The 12,213-nt window shown below is 46.1% G+C and overlaps 1 protein-coding gene across 1 annotated transcript; it reads left to right on the top strand.

Moving 5' to 3' along the window:
- Positions 1-1,553: 1,553 nt before the first annotated feature.
- Positions 1,554-11,277, top strand: LOC106583358 (isocitrate dehydrogenase [NAD] subunit beta, mitochondrial; the record flags this gene model as incomplete). Its single annotated transcript, XM_014167491.2, has 10 exons — positions 1,554-1,574; positions 3,904-4,024; positions 4,136-4,196; positions 5,929-6,062; positions 9,028-9,160; positions 9,256-9,358; positions 9,426-9,572; positions 9,699-9,793; positions 9,872-9,932; positions 10,146-11,277. Coding segments are annotated over 10 exons (966 nt in total), but the record flags the coding sequence as incomplete, so codon positions are not given.
- Positions 11,278-12,213: the final 936 nt, after the last annotated feature.

Here is a 12,213-nt window from a genome sequence, read left to right as displayed (position 1 = left end):
AAAAATTACTATTTTAAAACCTAACACACTCATACAGCTATGCAAGCATCAGCACTGGATGTGGGGATGGGATCCCCAGCACAGGCGGCTGGTGGCACCTTAATTGGGTAGGACAGGCTCATTGTAATGACTGGAACGGTATTAATGAAACGGTATCAAACACATGGTTTCCATGTTTTACATTTGAGTTATTTAGCACAGGGTTCCCCAAACTCGGTCCAGGGCCGCGAGTGCTGTTTCTAAACACTACCTCTTTGATGTGGATGCTACCATGATTACGGATAGTCCTGAATGAATCGTGAAGAATGATGAGTGAGAAAGTTACAGACGCACAAATATCATACCCCCAAAACATGCTAACCTCGCACCATTACAATAACACGGGAGTTTAGCATTTTCTTTGGGGGGTATAATATTTGTGCATCTGTAACTCTCACTCATTATTCACGAATTCAGGACTATTCATAATCATGGTAGCATCCACATTAATGTAGAAGTGTTTAGAAACATATAATATTCTTATTTACAACAAAAAATGACTCCACAATCACGCACTACATTATTTACCATTAATTTCTATTGGCCACAAAATAATCTGAAACACAACCAAAACAAATAGCAAATGCATTCAACATGTTTGTGGAGTCACGAGCTTGATGTAATCATTGCGTGTTAGGAATATTGGACCAAATACTAAACTTTTGACCTACTTTAAATATGTGAATTTGTCCCAATACTTTTGGCCCCCTAAAGTGGGAGGGGGCTATGTACAAAGAGTGCTTTAATTTCTAAACGGTTCACCTGATATGGACGAAAATACCCTCAAATTAAAGCTTTAAACTCATAGTCATTGTATCATTTCAAATCCAAAGTGCTGGAGAGCAGAGCAAAGTGCTGGAGAGCAGACGTCCTTCCCTGTAGCTCATGGTTTTTGCAACGCCAGGGTTGTGGGTTCGATTCCCACGGGGGGCTAGCACAGAAAAAGTTTTTATGAAATGTATGCATTCACTACTGTAAGTCGCTCTGGATAAGAGCGTCTGCTAAATGACTAAAATGTAAATGTAAAATGTCCCGAGTTCGAGCCAGGCATGATGAGCCGGATTTGGGGGAAGTTGTACTCGCTAAGCAAGCAATTGTTCTGCAGTTGCGCTCAGATCAGCCGCGAGTTTGGGGGGTGAATGTAGCCGATGGAGATTTTTTAAACTCATTCCTCAGCCTGAAATGTCGCCCCTTGCACCTTTGAAGAAGGCTTTGTTCGGTGGCGCAATGTGTTGTAATGCTTTAGGAGGGCGGTCACGTGTTTGCCAGGCAGATGTCGAAAGTTCGAGCCAGGTATGAGCTGGATCGGGGGAAGTGGTTATCGCTAAGCAAGCAGCGTGACGTTCTTTACACGCAGACCGATAAAAACAGATTACTGCTCCCCAAGGGAGTTAGCTTTCTTGGAGCAGTGCAATAAGTCTGTCTCTGTTGGACCCTAGCGTGCCAGGTTCAAATCACCGCCACCTTCAAGGTCACCATGGTGCCCGGGGATGGAGTGGGACCTGAGCTAATGACTGCTGTCAAGGAGGTTTAAGGTATGTGCATTATGGTGGCTCCCCTTTCTCAAGTCTGACCAGGAGAGATGATGTGTCTAAGGGTGTTTTCAAATATGAAATTTGGTTTCCTGCAGCATTAGTGAGAATGTACTATACTGCTCAAAAAAATTAAGGAAACACTAAAATAACACATCCTAGATCTGAATGAATGAAATAATCTTATTAAATACTTTTTTCTTTACATAGTTGAATGTGCTGACAACAAAATCACACAAAAATAATCAATGGAAATCCAATTTATCAACCCATTGAGGTCTGGATTTGGAGTCACAGCCAAAATTAAAGTGGAAAACCACACTACAGGCTGATCCAACTTTGATGTAATGTCCTTAAAACAAGTCAAAATGAGGTTCAGTAGTGTGTGTGGCCTCCACGTGCCTGTATGACCTCCCTACAACGCCTGGGCATGCTCCTGATGAGGTGGCGGATGGTCTCCTGAGGGATCTCCTCCCAGACCTGGACTAAAGCATCCGCCAACTCCTGGACAGTCTGTGGTGCAACGTGGCGTTGGTGGATGGAGCGAGACATGTCCCAGATGTGCTCAATTGGATTCAGGTCTGGGGAACGGGCGAGCCAGTCCATAGCATCAATGCCTTCCTCTTGCAGGAACTGCTGACACACTCCAGCCACATGAGGTCTAGCATTGTCTTGCATTAGGAAGAACCCAGGGCCAACCGCACCAGCATATGGTCTCACAAGGGGTCTGAAGATCTCATCTCGGTACCTAATTGCAGTCAGGCTACCTCTGGCGAGCACATGGAGGGCTGTGCGGCCCCCCAAAGAAATGCCACCCCACACCATGACTGACCCACCGCCAAACCGGTCATGCTGGAGGATGTTGCAGGCAGCAGAGCGTTCGCCACGGCGTCTCCAGACTCTGTCACGTGGCGAATTTACCAATCTTGGTGTTATTTGGCAAATGCCAAACGTCCTGCACGGTGTTGGGCTGTAAGCACAACCCCCACCTGTGGACGTCGGGCCCTCATACCACCCTCATGGAGTCTGTTTCTGACCGTTTGAGCAGACACATGCACATTTGTGGCCTGCTGGAGGTCATTTTGCAGGGCTCTGGCAGTGCTCCTCCTGCTCCTCCTTGCACAAAGGCGGAGGTAGCGGTCCTGCTGCTGGGTTGTTGCCCTCCTACGGCCTCCTCCACGTCTCCTGATGTACTGGCCTGTCTCCTGGTAGCGCCTCCATGCTCTGGACACTACGCTGACAGACACAGCAAACCTTCTTGCCACAGCTCGCATTGATGTGCCATCCTGGATGAGCTGCACTACCTGAGCCACTTGTGTGGGTTGTAGACTCCGTCTCATGCTACCACTAGAGTGAAAGCACCGCCAGCATTCAAAAGTGACAAACATCAGCCAGGAAGCATAGGAACTGAGAAGTGGTCTGTGGTCACCACCTGCAGAACCACTCCTTTATTGGGGGTGTCTTGCTAATTGCCTATAATTTCCACCTGTTGTCTATTCCATTTGCACAACAGCATGTGAAATTTATTGTCAATCAGTGTTGCTTCCTAAGTGGACAGTTTGATTTCACAGAAGTGTGATTGACTTGGAGTTACATTGTGTTGTTTAAGTGTTCCCTTTATTTTTTTGAGCATTTTATATTCTACATGGCTTTAGCAAGCTAGCTTGTTTACAATGGACAAAAAGTTCCACGTGACTTGCGCTGCTGTGTCACAATACCTGGTACTCTGGTCCTGGACCTTGAACCCGCTACTCACGCAGGTCAAGTATTTGTTTCAGCCAGGGTTTGTTTGTGTTTCACACGTGCTTTATAGCATGTATTAAGGTACCAGGATCCGGATCTCACAGAGATATGTGAAAGCGCCTTAAGAGTGCATTGGTGTGGATGTCTGGTCCCTCTGTTGACATTCAGCTAACTAACTCATCTCCTTGGCACATTCCACTCCACATTCCACTCCAAGTGTCCTATTACTTAAACTTTCACCGCACCGTACCCCCAAGCTCATGAACCTCTCTCGGTGCCCCCCACCCAAACACTCGAGACCGGATTGCCACTTTTCTGCACATGGTAAACACACACATTATGTTGCCCATGTGGGAATGGAGCCCACTGTCTTGATATTGCCTGCACCATGCTTCAAGCGTGCTCTGAGCTCAATCCAATATTTTCTGTGTTCATTGATAACTGAATATACAAGACTAATTTATAAGTTATTGTAGCCCATTCGCTCACTCCTTTATTCATTCATCTTCAATATGTCCATCCTGTTTTTCATCCCTTTGTCTTATCTCCTTGTTTCTAGCCTTAAACCTGCCTTTCCATTCCCATCCAGGCGGCTGACGTCCCATTGGAGTTTGAGGAGTTTCACCTGAGTGAGGTGCAGCACATGGACAGCAACGAGAAGCTGGAGCAGGTGTTAGCCTCCATGAAGACCAACAGGGTGGCCATGAAAGGTAACTGACTCGTCTCCTCTCATTTCCTATGCAGGAGATTTGCTTCCACTTGAATGCTTTTATCAGATCAGTGTGTTCTGACTGGGTTTTATTTTCTCTGTCTGTGTGTAGGAAAGGTAAACACCCCCATGGAGTTTAAAGGGGAGCTGGCTGGCTTTGAGATGAAAATCAGGTAAGGCCATATTAGATCTAACGCCACCACAACTCTTACTGGAGCAAGCCAACACAATCAATGAATATTGTAAGGTTATGGGAACTAGTGCATGGGGTACTCAACTACTATTTGAGAAAGTCCAGTCACACCAATTTCCTAGGTGGCAAGGTCCAGATGGATATTGTCTTTATTGACAGGGCAACAACCCCCCCCCCCCCCCCCTTTCGCTACCCCAAACTGTTCACACCCCCTTTTGTTGGAATGAAAAATATGCAGTTTAAAGTGAATTTCCTGCAATTCTACACATTTTGCCATGTCTTGTGTGTGTTATGATACCTGAGTCCACAAAATCAATGTGGGCCCCCATGGGCACACAATCTGGTCATGATAACTACAAGATTTAGATAGGCCATCTTTCCTACCTAGGTAACATGGGATTAGTTTATCAACTGGGAATTTCTGACACGATATAGCTCTCTAAGGTCTGTCAGATCAAATCAAAGTTTATTTGTCAGGTGCACCGACTACGTCAGGTGCACGTGACAGAAATGCTTACTTACAGGCTCTAATCAATAGTGCAAAAAAGGTGTTGGGTAAGTAAAGAAATAAAAACAACAGTAAAAAGACAGTGAAAAACAGTAGCGAGGCTATAAAAGTAGCGAGGCTACATACAGACACTGGTTAGTCAGGCTGATTGAGGTAGTATGTACAAGTAGATATGGTTAAAGTCACTATGCATATATGATGAACAGAGAGTAGCAGTAGCGTAAAAGAGGGGGTGGTGGGACACAATGCAGATAGCCCGGTTAGCCAATGTGCAGGAGCACTGGTTGGTGGGGCCAATTGAGGTAGTAGGTACATGAATGTATAGTTAAAGTGACTATGCATATGTTAAACAGAGAGTAGCAGCAGTGTAAAAGAGGGGTTCGGGGGGGGGCACAATGCAAATAGTCCGGGTAACCATATGGTTACCAGTTCAGGAGTGTTATGGCTTGGGGGTAAAAACTGTTGAGAAGCCTTTTTGTCCTAGACTTGGCACTCCGGTACCGCTTGCCATGCAGTAGTAGAGAGAACAGTCTATGGCTGGGGTCTTTGAGGTGTAGAGGTCCTGGATAGCAGGCAGCTTAGCCCCAGTGATGTACTGGGCCGTACGCACTACCCTCTAATGCCTTGCAGTCGGAGGCCGATTAATTACCAGGCAGTGATGCAACCAGTCAGGATGCTCTGGATGTTGCAGCTGTAGAACCTTTTGAGGATCTCAGGACCCATGCCATATCTTTTGATTTTCCTGAGGGGGAATAGGCTTTGTCGTGCCCTCTTCACGACTGTCTTGGTGTGTTTGGACCATTCTAGTTTGTTGGTGAATTGGACACCAAGGAACTTGAAGCTCTCAAGCCCCCAACCTACAGCCCCGTCGATGAGAATGGGGGCGTGCTCGGTCCTCCTTTTCCTGTAGTCCACAATCATCTCCTTAGTCTTGGTTACGTTGAGGGACAGGTTGTTATTCTGGCACCGCCAGGTCTCCGTTAATGACATAAGAGAAACTGCCCATGCACTAACAAATTTTGAAATTCTATCTTGTGCATTCTATTACAACTTTCAACCATATTCATTTGAAGCCTGACTTGAATTTTTCTTGGGGTATTGACCCCGTTCTGGTTCCGGGTCACGGTTCACATGTTGTATGGCTGTCCTAGTGTGTGCGTGTGGCTGGCTGGTTGGCTGATCTCATTAATGAAGCTCTCCTCAGGCGTAGACTGGACCTGTTTGCCAATGTGGTTCACGTGAACAGCCTGCCTGGCTATAGCACCCGCCACAACTACCTGGACCTGGTCATTATCCGAGAGCAGACCGAGGGAGAGTACAGCTCTCTGGAGCACGAGGTACATCACATATTGCCATGCAAATAGTCCGGGTAACCATATGGTTACCAGTTCAGGAGTCTTATGGCTTGGGGGTAAAAACTGTTGAGAAGCCTTTTTGTCCTAGACTTGGCACTCCGGTACCGCTTGCCATGCAGTAGTAGAGAGAACAGTCTATGGCTGGGGTCTTTGAGGTGTAGAGGTCCTGGATAGCAGGCAGCTTAGCCCCAGTGATGTACTGGGCCGTACGCACTACCCTCTAATGCCTTGCAGTCGGAGGCCGATTAATTACCAGGCAGTGATGCAACCAGTCAGGATGCTCTGGATGTTGCAGCTGTAGAACCTTTTGAGGATCTCAGGACCCATGCCATATCTTTTGATTTTCCTGAGGGGGAATAGGCTTTGTCGTGCCCTCTTCACGACTGTCTTGGTGTGTTTGGACCATTCTAGTTTGTTGGTGAATTGGACACCAAGGAACTTGAAGCTCTCAAGCCCCCAACCTACAGCCCCGTCGATGAGAATGGGGGCGTGCTCGGTCCTCCTTTTCCTGTAGTCCACAATCATCTCCTTAGTCTTGGTTACGTTGAGGGACAGGTTGTTATTCTGGCACCGCCAGGTCTCCGTTAATGACATAAGAGAAACTGCCCATGCACTAACAAATTTTGAAATTCTATCTTGTGCATTCTATTACAACTTTCAACCATATTCATTTGAAGCCTGACTTGAATTTTTCTTGGGGTATTGACCCCGTTCTGGTTCCGGGTCACGGTTCACATGTTGTATGGCTGTCCTAGTGTGTGCGTGTGGCTGGCTGGTTGGCTGATCTCATTAATGAAGCTCTCCTCAGGCGTAGACTGGACCTGTTTGCCAATGTGGTTCACGTGAACAGCCTGCCTGGCTATAGCACCCGCCACAACTACCTGGACCTGGTCATTATCCGAGAGCAGACCGAGGGAGAGTACAGCTCTCTGGAGCACGAGGTACATCACATATTGCCATGCAAATAGTCCGGGTAACCATATGGTTACCAGTTCAGGAGTGTTATGGCTTGGGGGTAAAAACTGTTGAGAAGCCTTTTTGTCCTAGACTTGGCACTCCGGTACCGCTTGCCATGCAGTAGTAGAGAGAACAGTCTATGGCTGGGGTCTTTGAGGTGTAGAGGTCCTGGATAGCAGGCAGCTTAGCCCCAGTGATGTACTGGGCCGTACGCACTACCCTCTAATGCCTTGCAGTCGGAGGCCGATTAATTACCAGGCAGTGATGCAACCAGTCAGGATGCTCTGGATGTTGCAGCTGTAGAACCTTTTGAGGATCTCAGGACCCATGCCATATCTTTTGATTTTCCTGAGGGGGAATAGGCTTTGTCGTGCCCTCTTCACGACTGTCTTGGTGTGTTTGGACCATTCTAGTTTGTTGGTGAATTGGACACCAAGGAACTTGAAGCTCTCAAGCCCCCAACCTACAGCCCCGTCGATGAGAATGGGGGCGTGCTCGGTCCTCCTTTTCCTGTAGTCCACAATCATCTCCTTAGTCTTGGTTACGTTGAGGGACAGGTTGTTATTCTGGCACCGCCAGGTCTCCGTTAATGACATAAGAGAAACTGCCCATGCACTAACAAATTTTGAAATTCTATCTTGTGCATTCTATTACAACTTTCAACCATATTCATTTGAAGCCTGACTTGAATTTTTCTTGGGGTATTGACCCCGTTCTGGTTCCGGGTCACGGTTCACATGTTGTATGGCTGTCCTAGTGTGTGCGTGTGGCTGGCTGGTTGGCTGATCTCATTAATGAAGCTCTCCTCAGGCGTAGACTGGACCTGTTTGCCAATGTGGTTCACGTGAACAGCCTGCCTGGCTATAGCACCCGCCACAACTACCTGGACCTGGTCATTATCCGAGAGCAGACCGAGGGAGAGTACAGCTCTCTGGAGCACGAGGTACATCACATATTGCCATGCAACCAAACAATGGGTGTGTTTTTTATTTTAGCTCACCTAGAGTGCCAGTTAGGTGGATTTTAATTTTTTTCCAATTTTAGGACATTTCATTGGTAGTGCTGAGCGATTAACTGAAATCTGTTATTTTTTGTTTTTTAAACAACTAATGGACTGAATTATTTAAACCCCCCCCCCACCCCCCCCCAAAAAAAATTGTGAGCTCAATGTTCACATTGTACAGTTTCTCTAGAGATAAATCAGATCAAGCGCAAAACAGAGTTGTAGTTTCCAACAGGCCATTAACTACAATGACCATAATCCATTGCGCTCCTACTTGTCCGGTCTGTTTCTTTTACGCCTGCTATGTTAGGTTAGTGTGGGACAGACACAGAGAGGAGACAGAATGCACGATTGAGAGGGATAGAGAGCAGTTGCTTAGAGGCATCTACCTGAAAATACATGATCTAAGTGATTTGATAGTTGGTATTCAGCAGTCATAAAAGTATGCCTTATTTACTTTGAAGAACTACTAAAATAGTGTTTTGTCAGACAGCATAGGCATCAGCTCTATAGAGGGGAGATGACGACATGGAATAAAACATGTAATAGACACAACTGATATTTTATTAAAGTAATGTGAATAAATGGTTAATAAGTGATAAGCAGTAATGGGCAGTCACTACTGTCATTGGACTTCTATTAATTGTTTTATTCTGTGTTACAGCATTCAATCCACATAATGCATAGTGATGTTTAAAAAAATAAAAATTACCGAAACCAAACCAACGTCAAAAAGCACTAATTGGTCAGCACTTTGAGGGAAATCTCCACTCGCCCTGGGGGGTCTGGCTAGCTAAAGTCGATTGACTCGGTCCTGATGGTGATTAGTTTGTTGTATGACTAATACACATTGAAATCATGCATGAGGCATTGTACACGGGAAAGAACACGACCACGTATGACCACATATGTAAGTGCTCTAACACCATGGCCAAACCACAGTCTGATGGAAGTTTGTCCTGATCTGAACTCTGTGCTTTCTGTGTCTGTGTTCCTGGAGTGATTGAATGTCTGAAGATTATCACCAGGGAAAAGTCTCGGCGCATCGCCAAGTTTGCCTTCGACTACGCCACCAAGAAGGGTCACAGCAAGGTCACGGCTTTCCACAAGGCCAACAACATGTGAGTCTTGGTGCCAGAAACAACCTTCTTTTAAAAGCTTCTACACATCTATCCAACTACAGCCAAGGATTTTGTCTCCTTCTGCCTTTCTACAGGAAGCTTTCAGATGGCCTGTTCCTACAGTGCTGTGCCGAGTTGGCAGAGCTGTATCCCAAGATCAAATACGACAACATTATTATAGACAACTGTTGCATGCAGGTACGCCCCACCTCTCTCTCTCTTTCTCATGCACTCACTCACTCACTGCTTCTCGCTCTCTCTCTAGCTGGTCCAGAACCCATACCAGTTTGACGTGCTGGTGATGCCCAACCTCTATGGCAACATCATTGACAACCTGGCAGCTGGGCTGGTCGGCAGGACAGGAGTGGTCCCAGGAGAGAGCTATAGTGCCGAGTACGCCGTGTTTGAGACTGTGAGTGTCCAGGAGTTTGCCTGAGATCCAACTTAACCAGTCCGCTGCAATCATACACTAGTTACATTACAGACCCAAGCATAGATAAAATGGCCTGAGAAATGTAATGGCCTCTCTTCGTCTCAGGGAGCGCGACACCCCTTTGCCCAGGCTGTGGGCAGGAACATCGCCAACCCCACGGCCATGCTGCTCAGCGCTGCCAACATGCTCCATCACCTCAAGTGAGTAGGCACTGCTTCCAATGGGATTTGTGCGCCTGTGTGTGTGCACTAACCTCAACTGACTGTGTTGTGTTACAGCTTGGAATACAACTCCAACATGGTGTCAGACGCTGTCCGGAGGGTCATCAAACAGGGCAAGGTAAGTGTGTGTGACTATATTGTATCAACACTTAAATCCTGTTGGTTTGTGTGCATGTATTAATTCTACAGTTGGATGGGACAGACTGGTGCAGGGATAGGACACAGTTGGGTTTTTGCAATATGTATATGAATTTTGTGCTTCAAATCTAAAAATACTATTCATGGATTGCACCCTGTGTGTGTGCGTATGTGTCCTACGTATGTGTCCCAGGTGCAGACACAAGACCTGGGCGGTTACAGCACGACCGGGGACTTTGTGCAAGCCATTGTGGGGAACCTCCGCCACCGACCCGCATACTAAAGAAGTCCTGGTCCCATGAACAGCCCTTTACCCTGAACTGGACGGCCAACCAAATATGATCTGGATATATTGAACCCCATATCGCCATATATCCCCTAATAACTTTGCCACAACTGTTTTGCTCCCTGTCCCACTAAACTAATTCTCCTTACATCACTCTTGGCAGCTCTTGTTCCTCTTCTCCGCTTCTCACATTCCTCATAACACGCTCTGCACATCCTCTGAGGGTTTCTGTTTCTCGATTTGGCCATTTATGCTGCTGTGACCTTCTCTATTTTCTCCCAGTCTTTTCCTTGCTGAACACTTTCTCCAACTTCATGTCAACCGGTTCTTTTGTACTGCCTCTGCTGTTGGATGCACTCTTCTATCAGCTCTACTACCTCTATAGTGTTCTCTGTATCTGTTGGCTACCACCTCCTCTCTTTCCCTTTACTCTCCTACTCTGCCTTCTCTCTACACTGTTTCCTTGTTTGTGCTGTGGACATGCATAGGGTTTTATATTAAATTGATCACCACTAATCTAGCCTTGCAGTCCACACTGGTTGTGCTGCAGGTTGTTCAGCAGTATTGATCAAGCTGGTTTTGTGCCACGAGGACAATTTACCAAGACCAAATCAAGTGAAATCTTATCACTGCGTAAGTGGACTTCGGGTCTTCCATTTCACAGCAATGAGTTGTGGCAGGCATTATAAAGTGCCTTGTTCATAACTACGTGCAGTGTCCATGGACAAAGGATAACTGGCCTTTTGCAATAACAGCCTTAGTCACGTCAAGAAAACCTGCTGTAGTTACTATATAAAAAAAATAAAAAACTGGACTGTTTCTCACAAACACACACCGCCACTGTTGTAAAATCAGCAGAATGCGGAGGTCATTCCTGTGAAGGGAGAACATTTTCAGTGTTTACAATCAATGTTTTCACATTGTTGCGTTAGCAGGGATGCTAACAAGCTGAACTGTGAAATTGGCTAGCTTCACTGAACCCTATTCACTCATACTCAATTCATAATCACTAGTTATTAAAAACTAAAATGTCTTAATATTCTGTCTACTGTGTATGCTGTAAAATTCTGTGTATCGTAGAGGTCACTATCTTGGGAGCCCTTTGCTGGAGTTGTGACCTTGGGGATCCATTGTGTTTGTCTATTCAGTCAAAGCTAAGCTTTTTCATCATTACATTTCACAACTAACAAGCCATTGTAACCTGAGCCTATGACCAGCTTTGCCTGAGTTCACAAGGGAAACCATTTGATCATGTCAGACCAGTGATTTTTATGTTTTTGTACTGTATGTGCTATATGTCTGTTCCATTATGTATTGGTTATGATATCAGAGTAGTGGCATTGCTACTGGCGACTTAGACAGGCATGTCAGCCAGTCCATTGACACTATATGACCAAAAGTATATGTGGACACCTGCTTGTCGAACATCTCATTCCAAAAATCAGGGGCATTAATATGGAGTTGGTCCCCCTTTGCTGTTATAACAGCCTCTACTCTGTATGTTGGAACATTTCTGCAGGGACTTGCTTCCATTCAGCCACGAGCATGCTGAAACAGGAAAGGGATTTCCCCAAACTGTTGCCACAAAGTTGGAATTACAGAATCGTCTAAAATGTTGTATGCTCTAGCGTTTAGATTTCCCTTCACTGGAACTAAGGGGTCTAGCCCAAACCATAAAAAACAGCTCCAGACCATTATTCCTCCTCCACCAAACTTTATAGTTGGCACCATGCATTGGGGCAGGTAACATTCGCCGAACCCCGATTTGTCTGTCGGACTGCCAGATGTTGAAGCATGATTTATCACTCCAGAAAACGCAATTCCGCTACTCCAGATTCCAATGGCGGCGAGCTTTACACCACACCAACCAACGCTTGGCATTGCCTGTGTGAATGGACCGTGTGTGTGTAACACTACTTTTATTTGTGGCGTGTGTGCACAGGAGACCTGGGAGGCTGTGCTACAAGCAACGAGT

This window comes from Salmo salar, chromosome ssa22 (genome assembly GCF_905237065.1).
Source record: "Salmo salar chromosome ssa22, Ssal_v3.1, whole genome shotgun sequence".
In the NCBI taxonomy this organism is placed as follows: Eukaryota; Metazoa; Chordata; class Actinopteri; order Salmoniformes; family Salmonidae; genus Salmo; species Salmo salar.
Note: the sequence above shows the minus strand (reverse complement) of the source record. Positions and strands in the feature narration are given on the sequence as shown.